Source organism: Labrus mixtus, chromosome 10, assembly GCF_963584025.1.
Source record: "Labrus mixtus chromosome 10, fLabMix1.1, whole genome shotgun sequence".
NCBI lineage: Eukaryota > Metazoa > Chordata > Actinopteri > Labriformes > Labridae > Labrus > Labrus mixtus.
The window spans coordinates 14,980,088-15,001,283 of record NC_083621.1 but is presented as its reverse complement, the minus strand read 5'-3'; the positions used below and the strand labels follow the sequence as shown (position 1 = coordinate 15,001,283).

The window sequence follows — 21,196 nt, the reverse complement described above, 5'->3', positions numbered from 1 at the left end:
ATCTCGAAATTAAAAAAATAAATAAATAAAATTAACATGGCCCTAATCATCCGTCGTAGTAACTAAACTCGACTGAATCAAAAGTATTAATGCAGCAGATGTAGTTGACACTTAACTATAATGCAGAAACAAAATATATTTAAAAACAAAACAATTAACACATTTTAATTTCATATCATGTACACTTCAAAGCCCGACGTAGGCCTAGTGGCTTTTATTTTTGAAATATAGATGTTTTCTCACACAACATGTTTACTTATACACAAGTCTTCACATTTTGCAATTCATACACAATATACAGAATACAATAAAAGTCAGATACAATTTATTTTAATCCAATAAACTTCAATAAAATATTCACATATAAAACGCTAGTTTTAGAAGAGCTATTCTAAACATTGAGCTAGACCCAGTGACTTTCACGTGAATGATATTAACATTAGTCAGGCGGCTTAGGACCAGATTTGGGAAGAATGGGGACATGCCTGACAAAAGCACCACATTTTTTCTCCATCACCAGAGCTTTCAATTTTTCTTTTCTTTTTTCTTTTTTTTTTGGGGGGGGGGCACTTTATCAAGATGGTGGTTCCAATATGGCGGCCATGTGAAATCGCTAAGTGCCAATGTCCAACTGCCTAGGACCCAATGAAAATGATGTAATACATTGTCAAAATTAACATATGTATTTGATCTTGGCACAAATAATCATCTCATGACATTTTAAAGCATTCCTTGACCCAGAAAATGTAAATATTGACAACAAGATTGACTTTTGTGGCTTGGAAGACATATTGGCACTTAACGATTTCACATGGCCGCCATCTTGGAACCGCCATCGTGATGAAGTGGCTCCCTCCCAAATTGAAAGCTATGGTGATGGAGACTGTGGAAAACACTTGGTGCTTTTGTCAGGCGTATCGCCATCATTTTGGTAAGCCGCCTGATTACATGACAAAGGGACTGAGTTAGACTCCTCGGCCCTATTTTAAAACTGATCTCAGTGAAATGTCTGTATTGTGCCAGTTAATTACAGAAATTTACTGCAGCTCATACAACAAATCCTGTACTGTTACTACCAGCTCCTCAAAGTTGGGTCTCTCATCAGCTTTCTAAAAAGGAAAAGAGAGGCTGTAAATTGTGTGTTATTTTTCAATTTTTTCAATCATCCACAAAAAAAAAAAAAAAAAACACTTACATCAAACCAACAGCTTGTCATAACGCTGTAGACCTTCTCATTGGCCAGCTGGGGGCGGTAGAGGCGCAGGCCTCTGGACACCTGTTCCACTATTTCGTTATTGTTGAGTCGTTCATACGGAAGCCGCCCCAAAGTGTACACCTCCCACATAAGGACCCCTGTGTGTTTAAAGAAAGGTTAATGGTGTGAAAAACACATATTTTTTTAATACTGATATGAATCAATAATGAGAGAAGCCCTTTACATTAAGAAATGGGAGTACATGGTGTTAACTCACCATATGCCCATATGTCTGACTTGCTGCTGAATTTGCAGTAGAGGAGGACCTCAGGAGGTGACCAGCGAACAGGGAACTTTGAACCTGCTGAGCTTGTGTACTCATCATCTAAGACATACCTGAGACAGTAGAGGAAAAATAATAATCTAAATACTTTGCTTATACAACGTAGAAGTACAACCCCATTTCCTTTAAAATTGGGAAGTTGTGAAAAACATAATCACACAATGTGATGGTTTTGTGAAATTGAGGCTCCGTATTTGATTGAAAATAGCACAAAGATAACATATCCAATGTTGAAACTGATTGTATGATCAAAGTAAAGTACAAGGCAAAGTACATGTCCATGAATTTGAATCTGATGCCAGCAACATGTGTCAGAAAAAGTTGGGACAGGGTCATGGTAACAACTCTGTAACATCAACACTTCTTTTAATAACACTCTGTAAGCGTTTGGGAACTGAGGAGACCAATTTCTGTCACATTGAGCGTAGAATGCTGTCCCATTCTTGCTTGAAGGATTTCAACTGTTCAACAGTTCAGTGTTGCAAGGGGTGACAAGTCAGGGTGAAAGACAGGCCAGTTTATCACCTAGACTCTTTCACTACAGAGCCATGGTGTTGAAATACACCCAGAATGTGGTTTGGCATTGTCTTGCATAAACATCTCCTTGGAAATAATTTGTATATTTGACAGCATATTTCACCTCAAAACCTGTGTGTTTCAGCATAAATGTTGCCTTCACAAATGTGAAGGCTACCCATCCCGTGTGCACTTCTGCATCCCCATAGCATCAGGGATGCTGGCTTTTGAACTGTGCGCTGCTAAGAAGTCAGATGGTCCCTTTCCTCTTCAGCCTGGAGTATGTGGTGTCCACTATTTCCAACCAGAATTTCACATTTCAACCTTGTCAGGTCTCAGGACAGTTCACTTTGCCTTGATCCATCTTAAATGACCTTAGGCCCAGAGAAGGCAGCCATGTTTCTAAATCTGGTTTACAGTTTTCTCTTTGCATGGTAGAGTTCCAGCCTGCATCTGTGGATGTACTGAAGAGCATTATTCACAGACAATGTTTTATTTGTTAAATTGTATCACTATTTCCAGAGCAATCCTTCACAGAGTGTTTAACCCCTCTCCAATTTTGCTTCAGAAAGAATCAGCCTCTCCGGGATGCTTTTTTAAAAACCCAATCCTGTGACTGACCTGTTGCCAGTTAACCTTATTAATTATGAAATGTTCTACTGGGTGTAAAGTTTAACAACTTCTCCAGTCTTTTGTTGCCGCTCTACCACCTTTTTTTTTTAAGGTTTGCATTCAATTTAAAATACATCATTTTTTAATTACAATTTGCACAACATCCCAACTTTTTAGGAAATGAGGTTACACAGATACAGCAATATGAAAACACTCAAGAAATAAAGCCAAATATTTAAAAGTAATTGGCAGAGAATTTCAAAAGTAAAACCAAGTGAAGGAAAAATGTCCCTGTGTTTAAGTGTTATATTATTAAACATTGGATTGGATTAAATATTACTTCTGTATTCATTTACTGCATTTTACTGCTGCACTTGATTTAGGTGGAGGTAGTTGTATCAACTAAATTTTTATGTTTGGGCCGACATTTTCTTCATCTTTGTCTGCAAAATATTCAAACACAAAGTGAGCAGGAACTAACATATAAGCTGAACAGGTATTGAAATAAAATAAAAAAGCAGAATGAATTGCTAAGAAAGTACCAAATCTTGTACTTAACCAAATTTTCAGAGTCTATTCCCTCTTTGAAAATACAGAGATAGCATTAAAAAAATTAATTAAAATATACTACATCCGCATTGATGTGCCTCTGTATGTCTTTTACCTTGAAAGTCCAAAGTCAGTCACTTTGATTGTGCCATTGCCATCTACTAAGCAGTTCCTGGCAGCCTAAAGGACAAAAACAAATGATCTGGGTTTAGGTGTAATGTTTAAACTACTACTGTTACCCTCAAATATACTTGGTTGCACATACTATAATAAACCTGTAAGTTTCTCACCAGATCTCTGTGGATGTACTGCTGGGATTCAAGGTAGGCCATGCCCTCAGAGACGTCTTTACACATCTCCAGGAGCTGGACAACTGTCGGGTGCTGCTTCAGGCCCTCCCTGAGGTATGTTAGCAGACAGCCATTGGAGAGGAACTCAGTCACTATATAAATGGGTCTTTGTTTGGTGCACACTCCATAAAGCTGAACCAAGTTCTCGTGGCGAAGCTTCCTGGTTTGAGCAAAAGGAGAAGAAAGTTACTGGAAGCATAATTCATTGGTTTTTGTCACAGAGTTACAGAAACTACAGAATGACACATCAATTTGAATGATCTTGCACATCTCTATTAGAATGTGAAATGCTGTCAGTTATGGTTGAAGATAAAAGGTTAAAATACAGACTCGTTTTGTTTTGCTTACATCATGATTTTGGCCTCTTCTATGAAATCATCTTCAGACATGGAGCCCTCTTTAATCATTTTGATGGCGACATCATGCTGGCCCTGCCACTTTCCATACTTTACCACTCCAAACTGACCAGTGCCCAGCTCCTTGATGAAGGTCAGGTAACGGGGGTCAATCTCCCACACACCTGGAGCAAACAATAGAGACCACATTAATTAAAAAGCTACATTTTGGGTTTCTTGTCAAGAGTTAAGAAAATGTTCATTAATGTGTGGAGCTTTAACACGCAGTTGTTTAGCTCATCATAATATTGGAAGCAGCAAGCCCTAACTGTGTCAAATATAATCTCCCTACCAGCACCTCTAACCTCTCAAGTTTACAGGTTGTGTTTGTTTAATTTCATTTTTAAAAAATCATGCCGTAGCCCCAAAGTGAAAAAAATAAAGCTATTTGTGGAATAGCTGCCTAGCAACTTCATGGCCACAACAAGACACTTGCCAGTGTCTTGTTGACACTAATGCTCCAAACCAAGAAGTATACTGGTGAGCACATTACAGCACAAGTGAGACTTTTAGAAGTTGACTTGATTTTTGTAAACATTAAATCAAAGGTTAGCAGCACACACACACAAGAGTCTGCACGTGTATGTGTGTTGTTAACCCTTGATAAAGCCTGGCTAGATGTTTTCTCCTGTCTCCAGTCTTTATGCTTTGCTAAGCTAACTCACTGCTCACTCCAGATACATATTCATCGTCCCTGAAGTGTGAATGTTATTCATCGCCCACTTAAGCTCCAACAGCACAAAGTGAAAATGGGTGAACTAAAGCCCCTGTGAGGAGTTTTATCTGCTGGTTATAAGACAGATTGAAATTGATATTCATGCATCTTTATGACCTTCAAATGCAAGCACGACCATCAGCGACAAAGCTGTCTATTTCAATATTGTAGGTTATTTTAAAGGCTGTAATTGCTGCCATGTGGGTGTCAGAAGAGACAATTAGCAACATGCCAAAAACACATTGACCTTTCTTTTAATAAATCTATACATTTTACTGATTTTTGATGGGGTCAGAAAACACTTCCTACACAAGAACATGACATGATCAGCTAAATTAAGACAGATTCTGTTGTCCACACTAAACGCCATAATTGGTACAAATCGAAAGTTCCTAACAGGAACTTAAACTGATGTGCCAAAGGTCACACATACTGTAAATCCTCACTATGTTTATAATACATGCAGCTTTGATGAAAAAAAAATAAAAATGTGTGTCCCATAAATTGCACAGAGAATAACTTTTAATAAGTCATCAGGACATTATGATTGACAAGAGAATTAACTTAGAGATCGAGAAAGATGTGCTCCTACCATAGCCAAGTCCTGCTGTTGATGGAGGTCTTGCCCGGTTTGTTACAATGTATTTCAGCCTGCTAACCATACCTAGTTAGAGAGAGTAAACGACATTATAACCTGTGCGGTCAGCAGTTTTTTTTTATTTCTAGCCATTCAATTTAATGATATCCTGTGTGTTCTCATCTGCCACGTATAGTCATTTCTTTTTTTATACATACATATACATGACAAATGCCAGGGGAATTAAGATCTTAAATAAATACTTCAAGAGATGTCCATGAATACCAACTGCTGTATTAACCTGCTGCATTGTGCTGGTGGTAGTTGATGAGGTCTGGGATGCTGCTGAAATGATGCTTCTCTGCCAGGTAAAACTGGCCCTGACAGGTGGTGCAGATGTTATAATGTCTGCAGCTTCCACCAGTTTCCCTGTGGAGATAGATTAGATGAGCAGGTTTTCATCACCACAGGAAGCTATCATTTATCACATTTGCTGGAGTAGGTAATATCTCCTCAGGGTTATCCGCAACACAGTTCAGTCTCAGAGCCCAGGGATGTAAACGTTCTGCAGGCAAGATTAGTCCATGCTTTGCATGAATTTACATCTCTCTCCCTCTGTGGCCCACTGTTTCCGCTTTCATCTCTAACAGTTCTTCTTTTGATATGTTCACACATGGCTGCAGTCATTGAATAGAGGATATACTGTAAATGGTACACCACAAAGCAGTGTTTAACACCAATAAGCTTACTCACCCACCACCCTTACTGAACAAAGACACGGTGTATTTCCCAGCCTTGCTTGAGTCCCGTACCAAGAACCCTCCATCCTTGTTCTGGGGAACAACATGAATGCATATTTCATTAAATGAAATGAAGGTTGATGTAATTCTAGCTGCAGAAATATGTCCAAGCTGAGTTTACCTCCGTTTTTAACAGCTCTTCTGCCTGGCTACGGTTCATACTCTTGCAATACCAGCTGTGAACATAAATATGAACATGTTTTTTCATAGATAATATCTCCATACCATTTATTGCTTTCGCCATGAAAGCATTAATTTTCTGACATTATATAACATATAAAAAGTTATGTAAATAAGTATTTCACCATTTTAGAACAATACAATAATACCCATACTCACTCAAATCTTTCTAGTCCACTTTCCGCTTCGACAACATAATTACTAGGTATGTATCCTTCCTTTCTGCAATAATGATAACAATTTGAATGGATCTTTAATGTCTTCATGGACACACACAAACACAAAAACAGATATATTTTTTCTTTGCTGGTTTCAAGTCCAAGTAGAATCTGGTCAACAACATTTTTTCCTCGAACTCTAAATATAAATAATGATACATTTTTAAAGATCCTGCATTTATTTGACACAAAGGATGAGGAATCTATTAAAAGTTATTTTAACAAATCAGTTTGCATGGCTGCAGAATTTCTTTTTTTGACTCACCCATATTTATCTTTGGCTCTCCACCAGTTGGTGTCGGACATCTCCAGGATGGTGTACTCTTCGTCCTTCCTCAGCTCCAAGTCCTGGGTTGACATGGGGGTGTAGTCATACTCTGCTATCACAGTCATGCCTACAGAGGGGCCAGAAGGTTCAGGAGGCTGTGGAGGTAAGGGTCGACCAGGTTTCTCCTGAAACATCATGTAAGATTAATAAAATAAACTACTGAACACATGATTTTCTTTAATAAATATTCTGAAGGGACTCTCCATGTACCTCTGTTGGGGTTGGAGGAAGAGGTTTCCTAGAGCCCCTTCGTCGTGATTGCTTTGATGTGAAGCCTATTGATGACATTATTGAATCAATATTTCTAAAGTGAATATATATAATTCATAGGTTAGGATTTAGTTATTGTGTTTACAAAAAGGGAATCTTACCGTTTTTGTTATCGAGCACTTTGCAGCCCATGGCTTGTTTAACTTCCTGATGGCAGCATAGCCACACCCCATCCATCCAGGAACAAGGATGATACTTCTGCATGAGGTCCTTGTTGAAACGCACCACTGTGCAAGCATGAAGCGCGCACACACACACACACACACACACACACACACACACACACACACACACACACACACACACACACACACACACACACACACACACACACACACACAGAGAAGAAGAGCATTTACATTGAGTTAATCCTGTCATTTGCATAAACACTGAGCCTTTATGGGTGATGTTAAGATGTGTTCAAATAATACACATTCTGTATGAGATCCTGACACTGAAAAGACATTTTTAACATTGTTTGCATATACTAAATATACTAACTTTCTTTCAGCTTCTTTATCCACTGCGCCCGGACATCCTCAGTCTTTGCAAAAACGTACAGCGGCCCCTCATCATAAATAATCTGGTCAAGAAAAAAAAGAAAATTCCCATCAGCTATAGTTTTACAAAAGTTGTCAATCATTTCAAGACATTTTCTACTTCTTCTGACTAGTTTGAGAACAAATGAAGTAAAGCTTTCCACTTGCTTGTGTGCCATCATTTTCAATGCAGACCAGGACAGAAACGCCTAATACTTGTACTTTAGGGGTTGCCATGGCAAACAACTTTTTCATACTCCCTTGTCATGTGACTTCACATGTGTGCAAAGGCGACAGCTGCACGGTCACTGAAAGCCCCTAGTTCACTTGAGGGTAAGAGAAAGTTTCACTTCTTAACAATGAACTTTCACATTATCAACTGTAAGAGGATTGAATATTTTTTGTCAGGAAAGGACAGAAAATCATCTTCTGTGACAAGCCAAGTTTAAAACAGCATATTAGCAAAACAACTGGTTGAACACCAGCATAGATTTAGGAGTCAGGGTAGTAATGTGTTGTCTGGGAAATTAATCAGAGTTGCAGATTTTTTCTGTAACTTCTACAAATGTTGGGAGGAGTTTCTGGAAAGATCCCTTCATGTTTAATAAATAAACTGATAAAAGGGTCTACCTGGAATGCATACATGCGCTCTTGTGGGGTGTTGGGCTCTGGCTGGACCTTTTCTACACACTTGATCTTCTCAAGGTCCACTGATCCTCTCAGACCTTTTCGCTTCTGCTTAAAAGATGAGGAAACAGTCAGGGAATAACCAACACATGCAGCTGCAAAGTTCTCTGTTTGCAAACTTGAGTCCGGCACAAATGCAATGCTTTGTCATTTATTGGTGTAAGCAGTTCTATACGTACCCCTTTTTCTGGATCAAAATCATAATAGGCTATCTTTTCCTGGGTGAGAACAAACAATCTCTCCTTGTAATTCAGAGGTGAGGTCTTTTTCTTCTGCTGAGATCGTTTAATGAAGATTTCCTCCATTATACTGTCCGACATGATTCAGCCAGGATTAGTCTACAAGAGATACAAATACGACTTATCTTAAAGCATTATGGACGCCTAACACGCAACTCTTTAGCAGAAAAACAGTGAACATTCACACCTCAGCTCACATGGTGATCATTTTGCTGAGAGCTGTGACTGACTCATCCACTATCACTCTGCTTAGCTGAACACAACTAGGGCCCTCTTTGGCATTATTTAACACTTCACAGCTATTCACTTTGCATTTCATATGAGAAGAGTATTCAGTAAGTTGACATGTACTGACCACTCTCCATATAGTCAAAGCAATGCCACTAAAACTGGTAAGAGTAGAGATGTGGACAGAGATGAAGAGCCATGAGAGATTGCACGTATCAGTGTTAGATTAGCTGTAGTTTGCATAAGCCTGCTTTTACTGCCAGCAACATGCTCCGTTTCCCAAATCCCCTGCCGGATCACAATTGCTCAGAGGCCCCTATACATTTGTGATAAGAAGCTGGGAAAAGATATCAGATGAGTGTATCTACCAAATCCCCCGTCTAGTATTCCTAATACCGTTGGTCGGAGGTGTTTTTCCAGTTGTTCTCCCTGTCTTGGATTGTTTTGATATCAGAAGTCGCATCAGATAAAACACTGTGCTTTGCATCCACATTAATGCATATTTATTTGACAGGATGCCGGGGCAACTTTGCTAGCTCACTACGCAGGTTCTAAAATACACACATCATTACTTGTTTTAAAGCTGGTTGTCAAAGGATTTTCACACATTTCATGCTTATTTAACACATTAAAATGTGTATTGTTTGAACCAAAGAAAGGTGGACATACAATCAGCAATAAAGCAGTAAAAAAGTCAAATTTATTACAGTAAAATCTAACTTAATGGGATAAATAAATATATATATAGTTTTCAAGAGCGGTAGATAAGTGAACATATAACAGCTTTCCCACAACCTACCCTTACTCAAACTATGACCATACGTTCATACAGCACTTACTGTTGAATAAAATACTCAGAATACATCGTTTCTATGTTTTTGGTAAAACAGAAACATACTGAAGTGTGTTTGCTTGCAAGCCTAAAAATCTCACCTTAATCTCACACATGCACTCCCACACAGAAGAACATTTAACCTGCTTTAGAAGATAAGAAGGCGAACAAAAAAGGTTGTCTCTTTTTAGTTCACAACTTTTATTGTGTCTTGTTTTCAACACCTACCAACCACTAGTTCTAAAATGAAACTTGCACCTCAAAGTCAAGGCAAAGCTCCTCTGCTGCTACCATAAGTGGGGCAAAGAAGCACTGATGTTTTTTAGGGGATAAGGAAAGAGACGCGAACATTATGGGGGGGGAAAAAATCACTTTGCAGTATGGATAAAAAAATAACTGGCAGTCAGAGGAAAATCAACTTGTATGCTGATTAATTTTAAAAAGGGAAGTGGATTTGACAACAATTTAATGTCAATAGACCTGTGACAGGTCCGTGTTTGTGCTTTTCACCGACATAGAAATTAAGATCAGGTGAAGCTGCAACTGCAAAGTGCAAAACAACAACTAAAATAACATAAAACCACGACTCACCAGAACGCTCAATCCATTTTAGATATCTCACAAAACCCTTTTATTCTCAAACACAACTAAACTACAAAAGGCACTAAAGTTAAAAAGAACATATTATTGTGAAGTGAAACATGAAGTCTGAGATGCTCATACTCGCCTCTTCTCACAGCTGAATGCTCATTGTCTGATAGTGTGTGTCCAAATGTGTTTGCACTTGAGCTCAGCCTATTTTCAGCCTGAGAGTACTTCCTTCTATCATCTGAACTGTTACTGTAACACTAGAAGCTTCTGTTAACTTTCTGCTGTTAACCAGGAGTGTGACATTTCTTCACACCAGACTGATAATACCTCATTGTTCCCTAATCGACTAAACAATGTTTATTCATTCCTCATCTGTCACCATTTAGATTTTCTCACATCACGAACTCTGCAGCCAATAGAAACTCAGATGTACAAACTATTCTCTCTTCTTCTCTGATTGTTGGAGCTAGTTGACTGAAACTCTATGTCAATATTTCACTGATGTATCATGGCGACAAAATGTCGATTTTTGTGTCTTTTTGTGAAGGGAGTTGACTCACGGTGGCTGACACAGACAAACTCAGAGGGAAGTTGCATCAGTGTTGTACTGCAATATGAAGAGAGAAGAAACTCAGTACCCTGCACCTCTTCAACATGACTTTATCTCTCATTTAAATGTTAATATCTGTCATTAGCACTTTAAAATGTTGGTTAACTACCTATGAGGTATTTATTACTTGATCACTTACATGCATATAACTATAACAGACTCTCACATTTATTTTTAGATTTGGCAGAGTTCCCCTCTGCTCAGCACAGCAAAACAAAATGTTTAACACTTTGCACGGATGTATTTCTCTCTCTCACTCTCTACTTTATATTTGTGGTATCTTGTCTGATCTCAAGTTAAACCATAGCTACTTGCTTGATTCTATCTGTTGTGAAAAAAAAGGCTCAAAAGTTTTTTTTTTTTTTTTTTTTTACAAAATGCAGTTTTTACTAAACAAAAGCGACTTTTCAGCATCTCAAACTTTAAGCAAAGCTTAAGTGGATCTTTCAAACCCCCTTTTTAACGTTGCACCAAAATGTTATCACAAGATATTTAAAAGTGATTTCATAATATCTGACTGTGATGGCTTTCTGAATAATGGGCAACAGATCATTACGTTTAGCCATTTACATCGAGCTTCGTCCAGGACCGTACAGTATGCGTGTTTTGAATAGAAGTTCCAAAATGTAAACATTATGAACTGTTATTAAAATGCATAATGGTGGTGTGGCCCCAAACAGCTGAGCTCTCGGGTACAGCTAATGGGTAACCCTAACAAATACACAAAGATTGTGATAGAATTCATTCATGAATTGAGTTGCATGATGTTCACTTTGGTATGATACAGCAAACCTAAACATGCAAAACTGTTTGAACAGGAACCTGTCATGATGATGCCTTTCCTAACGTTTCCTGACTGATAAGTGACAAGAGCAAGAACATGTGTGTGTGTGTGTGTGTGTGTGTTTGTGTGTGTGTGTGTGTGTGTGTTTGTGTGTGTGTGTGTTTGTGTGTGTGTGTGTGTGTGTGTGTTTGTGTGTGTGTGTGTGTGTGTTGATGTATATACTGTATAAAAGAGAGAAAGAGCGAGAGAGAGAGAAAGAGAGAGAGAGAGAGAGAGAGAGAGAGAGAGAGAGAGAGAGAGAGAGAGAGAGAGAGAGAGGACTAGACTCACAAGTTCAAGCCCTAGAATCTAACCACAACTAGTTCAAATACCATTTAAATTTAACATTGTTGTGTTCTTTGGAAGTCTGTTTTCAGAACGCGCATTTTTTCCGTGATGCACGTAAAAACAGGTAAATACAAAGACAGCATCTTAAATTATTTTTCTTTAAAGTGCTCATTCGAAACATTTCGTCTCTCAAGGTAACCGCATGAAACTATGTCTGATTATGATCTCAAACAAACTTCAAAGCAGCTTCTTTCTAAACCCTCAGTTCTGCAAGACGTGGTAAATGGACTACATTTAGACAGTTACATGTTCAAAGTACGGCAGAATTGAAGAACATAATGTCACTATATATGATTTGAATTATAAGTACACACATCACAGGATTTTTGCATTAAAACTGAATATCTGTCGGCTACTTGGAAGAATTTACAACTTTTTTTGTTAAATGTCTTTTAACTAAATGTATTAATTTAGCAGCTTTAAATGAACTAATGACTAAAACATTTTCAGGATCACCATCCTTAATGAGCAAAAGAGCATTTTACACTTACCCAGACATCCAAAAAAGTCAAGCATCAGACAAGACGACTACAGATGCTGGGGCCAGAAGCAGCGGCATGAACCTTTGCCTCAGTTGCTTGCCTTTCATTTATTGTGTGTTAGTTTGTGATGCAAGAAACTAAAACACACCCACAGAGAGGAATCAACTTGGCTTACTTCCCCTTTTTCTTCCTGCTCATTTTCATATCAGCCCTCTGGAAAGTTTTGGTGATAAGTAGAAGCGAGCTAAACTTTAACAAAAGACCCCATTTGTTTCCCGCATGTGCTATAACTCTTATTTAAAAAGATTAATTATTTTATACTTTGAAGCTGATTCGATTTGTGAGGAAAAAAAGATAAACAAACCTCTGCATACATTCAAATGTATTCCAAAGTGCTTTATTAAATTACTTTTTTCCCCCTGCACAGGTCTAATTCTATAACCCTGTTGATACATGAAATAGTTAATCTCTGGTATCTGGTTTATTTGTAGTGGTTGTCCTCCTGACTCGTATCACCGCTAGGGGGCAGTCTAGGCAGCTGCTCCACCGCTGAGGCCTACATTAAGGAGTGCTTCCGGATTCTACCTTCCTCTTTTCCTCGGCATCGGGGCGCAGCCATGGTAAGAAAATATTACACGGATACACTTTACAGAATCTAACTCAATCTTGCCGATTAAAGAATGAATATTGTGTATTGCTGAATCACATATGTTAAGGGAGTCTTAAACCTTGCTGTGATGATATTATTAACCATCATTTTTGTATGTTTGAGCTGATAAACTGAAAACGTACCCGATGTGTTAATGCTGAAATGCTGCCGCTTCCACGCAGTCGGCCTCTGTTTGTGAGATTATCTTTTAAGTGTAGTCATTTAATGTCTGCGTGATGTTAAACAGCTGCTGCTTCAGTTTTCTATATTTTCCTTTTAAGATCTTATTTCCTCATTTCTGTTTCTTCACATTAAAGCTGAAATGCTAACATGTTAGCCTGGTAGCTCACGTACACTAACCATGTTCATGTAGCAATGCTTGGAGTCAAAATAATAAACACAGTGGTCTCGTCATTGTGGGGATGTTACACATAGTATTAACATAATGTAATGCGACATAAATAGTTTAAACCCATCATGGCCTGCAAGTTAGTTGCAACAAGTTTATTGACCATCTTTGATAAGCATTAATGGTCAGTCACAAGGTTAAAAAGTGGTGGTTGCATATTAAATATTTTCAAGTGTTTTCAATGCTTTACTTCTTTCTTGTCCAGGTGAACGTCCCGAAGACCCGCAGGACGTACTGCAAGAAGTGCAAGAAGCATCAACCTCACAAAGTTACCCAGTACAAGAAGGGAAAGGACTCCCTCTATGCACAGGGTAAATAGTTATTTATTTTTGGACTGGTCATATTGTCCATGTGTTGTGAAGATGTAGTTAAATGATGTGTTTGTTGTGCAGGTAAGAGGAGATACGACAGAAAGCAGAGCGGGTATGGTGGTCAGACAAAGCCCATTTTCAGGAAGAAGGTATGACCTGCTCTCTATTGCTGATCCATGAGGTCAAATAATGCCACAGTGTGTTTGTCTGACTTGATGCTGTTTCATCTTCTCAGGCTAAGACTACAAAGAAGATCGTGCTGAGGCTTGAGTGTGTGGAGCCCAACTGTAGATCCAAGAGAATGATGCCCATCAAGAGATGCAAGCACTTCGAGTTGGGTGGTGACAAGAAGAGAAAGGTAGGCTTTAGTGCTATCTTTTTTTCATTTTGTGCGTTACCTCAGTGTACTGTGTTTATGGAGCGTGTTGACGCTTTTGAAAAGTTTTGAGGTCCAGTCTTATAGGAAGGCTAAATATGTCTCCCCAAAATCTGTGTAATCAACTTTGAACTTCACCAATGAGTGCTGTTGGTTAAATTCCCAGACGCTTAATAATGTATAATCCTATAATAACGTCCAAGTCCTGCTTGTATCATTTCATCATTCCAGTGATAACAGGTTTTCATGCTTTCGCTGCTGAGAAAAGAACCAGAAATTGTAATTCTGGTAGTTAGATTTTGACACTTAATTGTGTAGAATAAACTAACAAGTGGGATGTTAAATTATTATATTTACCATGGGCATAATAATACGAAAGTAAATATATAGGAATTATTCTCCAAACCTTAATGAATAGTTTACAGTGATGATACAAATGTGCTGCTAAAAAACGGTAAAAACAAAAAAAAACTTCCAAGAGGAAATGAATGGTCACAAAACATGAAAGACAATGAATCAGATGTCCCTGATGAATTAGGACATTTTTATTTATGTTGTGTTATGGAATATTTAATTCTAAAGGGACCATGTCTGTTTGGTAAAGGTGATAATAATAGGGGGGGGGCAAATCTGAATGTTAGTGATTTTCAGTGGACTGCTATAAACTGGTTCACATAACTCATGTCTCATGCACTAATGGATGAAAAACGGTGAAACAACAAATTCAAGTGGAAATAAAATGTGTTTATCATTCCCCTAATATTTTACCGGCCTTTTTTGTATTGCAAACAACGATGAGGTTTTACTTTATACAAACATTGTGTCTGTTCTTGTAGTTATGACTTTGAGTTAATATTTAAACCTATTTATAGCCATTAAACCGGTCTAAATGACCAGCTATATAGTCGTATAAAGAACCAGTTACAGATTATATTGAGTTTTGCGGCACAACCAGGATTCTTGAAGCATTAATACTAACAGCCAAAGTCAAACACAGGAGGTCAAACCTGCCTTTGACGAAGCTGATTTCTCAATTGGCTGATTTGACAAAGCACATGGTTGTATTTGTTGTATCAGTTACAGCATTTATTCCTCTTCACCCATTCAGCAGTGCAGGTTTATTCTGGTTATAAAAATTGGAGTACAGTGGAAAAGAACATATATTATTTTTTAAAAAGTATTTATTTAAATGCACATCAGCATAATTATTATCAGTCATGAGTTCATTTCCAGTAGCATTTACAATGAGCCATTTATCATTGAGTTAACATGTATAACTCTTACCTGTGCATCATTTTAACCACATTTGTTTTTCTTCTCCTCCAGGGCCAGGTCATCCAGTTCTAAACTGCTCAGTTTTCTGGAGGAAGTTTCATTATTTCCAATAAATGTATCAAAACACACTTTGGAGTTGAGCCCTTCTTTTCCCACATTTTACAAACTGTAGGATGTGATGCATACCGTTTTTAGTCTATCTGGGTTTATTTACAGCATGAGTGCAAAACATTTTAAGTAGTTCATCATGATAACAAAGACAGGGTGTGTTCTGTAATCAACATGGTAACAATCTGATTGAAACAGATTCTGTGGTCAATAAAATATTTTCGCTTTTTAAAATCAAGAAATATTGTTATAAAAGAAGCCCAACTTTGACTTTTAAAATGGACTCATTTTAGAAATGGCATGTTGTGTTCGACTGGTGTGTCCTGCCAGTGCAGCTTGTGAGAGCCTGTTAGCACTCAGTTGATGGGAGTGACAGTCAGTAGCGCGGTCCCTGAAGGGTTGACGGGTACAACCACTTTGCTATTTAGGGTCTGAACACCTATCTCCTTGAACTGAGGCAGGATCTGTGTGACATTACACTGAGGGCTGCAGATCTTCCAGCCAGGAGCCACTCTGATGAAAAACCCTCTTGGACCCCCGATCTCCTGTTTGTTCAGCACAGCGATAGCCAGTCGGTTCTTATACAGAGGCCTCTCCCACACATCAAAGCTATCCACCTGTGGAAGAGTTGCATTATTTTCAGAGAGATTAGTTGTAAAAAGAACTCTTCAGACTGCTTATTGTTGAACATAAAGCATGTAGTGAAGAACTTCAGGAAGGTGACCTTGCTCTGTAATACCCACCTTGGCAGTGCGGTATCCCTGTCTGCCTAGTGGATCCTGGCTGATGGCTATGATGTGTCTGTTCTGCAGCAGGTCCTTGGAGCGAGGACAGATGTCCCTCAGATCATTAGACATGAGTAGAGGGGCTGCCATGATGGCCCATATTGCCATCTGAGACTCCTGCTGGTCATGACTCAGGCCAAAGTTCCCAATCACGAGCTAGAAAGATGGAGCAGTGTGTGGAATATGTAAACAGCAGAGCAATTTGGCTGACTGACAGGATGTGGTGCATCATCAAACTGTGCTGTTAAAACCTCAATGTGACTGAATAATCTGTCAGTTTCACTCTGGCATTTCATTTCATAGGGACAAAAGATGAATCTCTCCCAAATCAAGTTTTAAAAGACTTATTAATTATTGTGATAAGTATCCTGTTTTTGTGATATGATAAGTAATATGAAAAGATCCAAACCTAACATACACTATCCACTTGTTTTATGTATGGTTAACATGAATCTACAACAAGCAGCTTGTTACTTTAGCTCAAACAGACAATGGAAGCCCAGCTCTGTGAAAAGTTGACAGTCACACATTTTGTCAACCTGATCTTCTAAAACTCACTTCATTACTTTTAATGTCACCTTGGTCTAATTTTTACAATGTATGTGGTGACACATTCATTTTACAGAGCCAGGCAAGGTGTTTGTCTGCAGTCTCCATGATAAGCTTATTCTGCAAACTACCAACTACACCATACAGAGACTTAGCATAGTTGTGTCAATCTTCTCATCTGCCTCACAGCAGGTAAGCAAAAAAGTTAATTTCCCCAAAACTAAGTCATTATTCATTTGAAGTAATTGAATATTTTTAACAAATCAATACAGCTTGTTACTTGTGGACCCTGAGTTCTCTGCTTAGTTTTTGAGGTCAAACAGAGAAATATAGAGCAGTGTACCATATCAGGGTCGTTCCAGCCCCCAGGTCCGGCCGAGGGGACAATGATGTCTTGATGAGAAGCAGTCCAGTCCAAGATGGACTTGACCGAGTTCCACGAGTCGTACACGTCAGCATAATTACGCCAGTGGTTACACGTCTCACGGATGGCTGTGTAGTTGGGCTGTAGGCACAGACGGGTTTTTCTGAATGTAGTACAGGCTACAACACATGATGTCTGAGGTACAGTTGATAGCCATTAATAATTATTCTGTTTTTACTGTCGGTTCAGTAGATGGAGTCTTGAAAATGAAATATGAGTAATGACTGTTAAGTTGTTGTAGAGCTACATCTACACAGATTGTGTTCCTATTGATACCAAAACATTTACACATGTACAAAATAGTGAACATTTTCTTTTAATGTCTTTCAACATTATTATGACAAGGAGGAATAACATCCCATTGTCAAACAATTATATTTGTTTAAACTAACTCCAACCATTGATCAATAATCAAAACAGTTGCATATAAATTGTAAGTAAAAAAGCTCATTAATGAATCGACTCATTTTTTTGCAGCTCTAACTATAAACGCATATATAAAAATATAATAATACATGCATCCGTCTCACCTGTCTGAATTGCCACTCATACAAAGGCCACTCACAGGAGTACAGGATGCTTGCTCCAGTTTGGTTCAGTGCTTTTGACATGTTCACGTAACCTGAACAAAAACAGAATAACGAAACTGTTGGATAAAAATGGATATTAAGTCCAAGGAGGCTCTGAATGAAAAGAGAAAATTTAACAAGAATATTATTGAAACTAAATTTCAATGTTAAGACAATGTGCTTCTATCATACTTTCATTTTGCATATCATAAACATAATATGAGATTATTGTTAAAGGATTAGTACATAGCAGGACATGCATTGCAATGATTCATGTAAATCATAGTTTGGATTGAAAAATGTCACCTTCTCCCAGAAGTTTCCAGTCCATGTTGCAGCCATCAAACTTGAGCAGATCCACACCCCAGTCAGCAAACGTCTGTGCATCTGTCTCGTAGTAACCCAGACTGCCTGGGTATCCAGCACAGGTGTTTTTCCCCACATCTGCATAAATGCCCAGCTTAAGTCCCTTAGAATGAACCTTAAAACAGGAATACATTCATGAAGTTTCTTTACAAAGTGCAACCTGCAGTTCAATTTGGACAGGTTATGACTAAAAAACCAGTAGGTGGTGATGTTGCACAACTTAAAAAAATATGTTTCTTCTACAGGACACAACTCTACCTATGTGGGGTTGAATATAACCAAGTTTTCTGGTGACAGCATTTTTGAGCTCCCTGTCACAGGGGTCTGCACATTAAGAGATCTCCTCTCCATTGTGTCTGTAGCAGGGACTCAGGGTGTCCTCCTACCTAATCAAGACAATGTATGCCCACAATGTCTGCTTCTCCCTGATCTCCAGGTGCTGACTTTTTACTGGTGTGAAATCTGAGACTTGGTTTTCACATCTTTCACGTCCCCCCTTCATTATGTAAATCATTTCAGGTCTGCCTGGATGGAAGTATAATGAATATGTAATGTGACTATGTAATCACTTTTCCTTGAGAGTTATTAAACCAGGGATTTCTAAAACTTCTCATTCGACAAAGATTTCAGAACTTCGACGCATTGCACCACTGCCTCGCAAAAAACTAGAACCGCATGGCATCATATCTGTGGGAATATGTGTTCAATGTGACATGGTCTAAATAATTGTGTATCCTATTCAAAATGGAGCCATTGAGACTGAAAACGGAAAAAAAACAGCCGTATTCAAGTGTGAACTCTCCCTCTATCTACCTCCAGCTAGTACAAAACCTCAAATGTAAGTATTTCTAACTCTCCTTAAATCTATCTGAACTCCTCTCTCTTTGACGTCTATGGAGGCATTATGTCATTCAATTATACATTCAAACCCCGGCTCTCCTTTTATACCTGATACTCACATAGTCAGCCAGTTTCTTGATGCCCCCCGGGAATCTTTTGGGGTCTGCCTGCAGGCGGCCCTTGGCATCGCGCTGGTGGGAGGGCCAGCAGTCATCGATGCACACGTACTCGTAACCGGCCTCCTTCCAGCCCTCCTTCACCATCACATCTGCCATCTGCATGTACAGACTCTCACTGCAAGAGGGGCGACAAGAGGAGGCAGGCAAAGCCCACAGTGCCACTTAGATGCGAGGGTTTCAGTGTCATGAGCAAGAGCAGTATGGCAGGGACATATAGACGCTATTTTATTCTGTTGATTCTTGTCGACTTAAATCATCACAACAATTCAAACAAACAACAGGCTGACATCTAGTGTCCTAACTGCTTTGTTGGCCGGAAACCACTGGGAAAATCTATTTGCTCTAAGGAGGAAGAAGAGGCTTTATGAGCGGGATTTGATTCATAATTATGAGAAATGATCAGTTTAGCATTTTAATTGAGTTAAGTATTGGTTTTTACACTTGCCAAAAAACTAATTGATAAACCGAGAGCAATGGTTAATAACAGATCTATGTCATTTTTCTCGATCTGTGTTGTTCATCTGACGTTTAATTCTCAGATAAAAACTCGTACTAATTCAGTTTTCTGATTGAGTTTATCCCTGTACAATCATACATTTTCACTCCTTTGGAAAGTTGTTGGCAGATGTTTCCTTGTTTTAAAAGTGCCATATGAATATTGATTATTTCAGTCGACAATGACATCTATATCTCACAGTTCCTCAAATCCAAAACAAATATAGGCAAATGAAAGCAGCTATTTTCAGCACGCTCCTGGCTTATCAGATACTCACTGCTTTTATAATCATATTTTCCTATAAAGTCTTTTTATTTCATTCTTAGAGAGATTTTCAATAATCAAATCAAGATCACGTACCGGTAATTATAATGTTATATAATATTATAATAAGGACACAACTAGGCCTACATAAAAACTACTCACAAATGTGTTAGAACTGTTATGTGCAACCATGCAATGAGTTTATAGTTATTATTATAAGGTAAGTTAGGATAATAGGAAAGTTCTGTGTAGTATTTGTTCAGAAACAACTGTGGTAGGCCCACTGAAGGCCAGAAGCTTTCAACTTTGTTTTCAATACTTTAGTGGCTACCACTGGTTCCACAGAGGGCAGGACTCCACCAGACACGTTTTTGAAAGTAGCCCAGTATAAGAGATTGTATATATTTTATCATTATTATGTTCATTTTGGAACACACATGTTATGAACAAGATGTTTTGGGAGGAGGATGAGTTGACGTATTTCTCAAAGAAGTATAGGCTACAACAGTCTTGTCACATTGCTTTTACTTTTGTTTTATTGTGTTTGTGTTCACCAACATGTCAGACCCTGATCCTGCTGAATCATCTCCGCCTGACAGCTCTGACGTCTCTTACCTGATGCAGTTATTGGGGTCCTTGTCACAGTCGATATCACACATGAACCGCTCCCAGTGCAGCCAGCCCATTGTGGGTTTTAGTGCCAGTCCATTGTCCAGCGCATCTGCAGCAAGAGGGATCAACACCAGGAGCGAGAGGAGGACCACGGGCTCGTACATATTTTCAACCCAGCACTCGACACTTAACGCAGACAATAACAATACAAGAATTTAGTACCTATTTCCTCTTGCAGAGCGTCTTCAGCCCGCCCCTCTAGACGATAGACGCCAATTTTGACCAATAATATCGAAATGCGCCTGTGACCCTCCAATGGCATTCAGGCATTGCGAACAGGAAGAGCCGAGGTATCGTTTCGGGTTGAGTTGATGAAAGGATGCGCGGGGATGTCACCTGACACAATATGACAGGGTTATTTTATTCTGTTCCTTAACACACACATAAAAAATAATGATGTTCCAAAGTAGGCTTTATTTAAAGACGTATATTATTATTTATTAAGTGCTAGAAAATAGCCTATCGGATCTCAAAGACGAAACACAAAACATGAAAAT

The 21,196-nt window shown here is 38.6% G+C and overlaps 3 protein-coding genes across 3 annotated transcripts; 1 reads left to right on the top strand and 2 right to left on the bottom strand.

Moving 5' to 3' along the window:
* Positions 1-199: 199 nt before the first annotated feature.
* Positions 200-12,574, bottom strand: btk (Bruton agammaglobulinemia tyrosine kinase). The gene is made up of 18 exons (XM_061048523.1): positions 12,437-12,574; positions 8,454-8,612; positions 8,218-8,322; positions 7,550-7,631; positions 7,150-7,275; positions 6,989-7,053; positions 6,716-6,903; positions 6,392-6,454; positions 6,174-6,228; positions 6,006-6,085; positions 5,554-5,681; positions 5,268-5,339; positions 3,914-4,085; positions 3,506-3,725; positions 3,331-3,395; positions 1,473-1,591; positions 1,196-1,353; positions 200-1,109 (listed from the first exon to the last, which is right to left on the bottom strand). Exons 2-18 carry the CDS (start codon positions 8,592-8,594, stop codon positions 1,038-1,040), a joined length of 1,911 nt encoding a protein of 636 aa, XP_060904506.1. The 5' UTR covers positions 8,595-8,612; positions 12,437-12,574; the 3' UTR covers positions 200-1,037.
* Positions 12,575-12,905: 331 nt separating this feature from the next.
* rpl36a (ribosomal protein L36A) lies at positions 12,906-15,575 on the top strand. The gene is made up of 5 exons (XM_061048525.1): positions 12,906-13,047; positions 13,691-13,796; positions 13,878-13,945; positions 14,032-14,154; positions 15,499-15,575. The coding sequence occupies exons 1-5, from the start codon at positions 13,045-13,047 to the stop codon at positions 15,517-15,519; spliced, it is 321 nt and encodes a 106-aa protein (XP_060904508.1). The 5' UTR covers positions 12,906-13,044; the 3' UTR covers positions 15,520-15,575.
* On the bottom strand, positions 15,223-20,868 carry gla (galactosidase, alpha). Its single transcript, XM_061048524.1, has 7 exons — positions 20,643-20,868; positions 19,208-19,382; positions 18,189-18,363; positions 17,844-17,935; positions 17,233-17,394; positions 16,299-16,496; positions 15,223-16,172 (listed from the first exon to the last, which is right to left on the bottom strand). The coding sequence occupies exons 1-7, from the start codon at positions 20,801-20,803 to the stop codon at positions 15,912-15,914; spliced, it is 1,224 nt and encodes a 407-aa protein (XP_060904507.1). The 5' UTR covers positions 20,804-20,868; the 3' UTR covers positions 15,223-15,911.
* Positions 20,869-21,196: the final 328 nt, after the last annotated feature.

Coding starts and splice junctions, on each gene's coding strand:
- btk (XM_061048523.1), bottom strand. CDS start 8,594: ATGTCGGACAGTATAATGGAGGAAATCTTCATTAAACGATCTCAGCAG. Junction 8,323..8,453: donor ATTTTGATCCAGAAAAAGGG/GTACGTATAGAA, acceptor TCTTTTAAGCAG/AAGCGAAAAGGTCTGAGAGG. Junction 6,086..6,173: donor AAGAGCTGTTAAAAACGGAG/GTAAACTCAGCT, acceptor GTTGTTCCCCAG/AACAAGGATGGAGGGTTCTT.
- rpl36a (XM_061048525.1), top strand. Junction 13,797..13,877: donor GGACTCCCTCTATGCACAGG/GTAAATAGTTAT, acceptor TTTGTTGTGCAG/GTAAGAGGAGATACGACAGA. Junction 14,155..15,498: donor GTGGTGACAAGAAGAGAAAG/GTAGGCTTTAGT, acceptor CTTCTCCTCCAG/GGCCAGGTCATCCAGTTCTA.
- gla (XM_061048524.1), bottom strand. CDS start 20,803: ATGTACGAGCCCGTGGTCCTCCTCTCGCTCCTGGTGTTGATCCCTCTT. Junction 18,364..19,207: donor TCAAGAAACTGGCTGACTAT/GTGAGTATCAGG, acceptor TCCTGTTTTAAG/GTTCATTCTAAGGGACTTAA. Junction 17,936..18,188: donor CTGGAAACTTCTGGGAGAAG/GTGACATTTTTC, acceptor GTTTTTGTTCAG/GTTACGTGAACATGTCAAAA.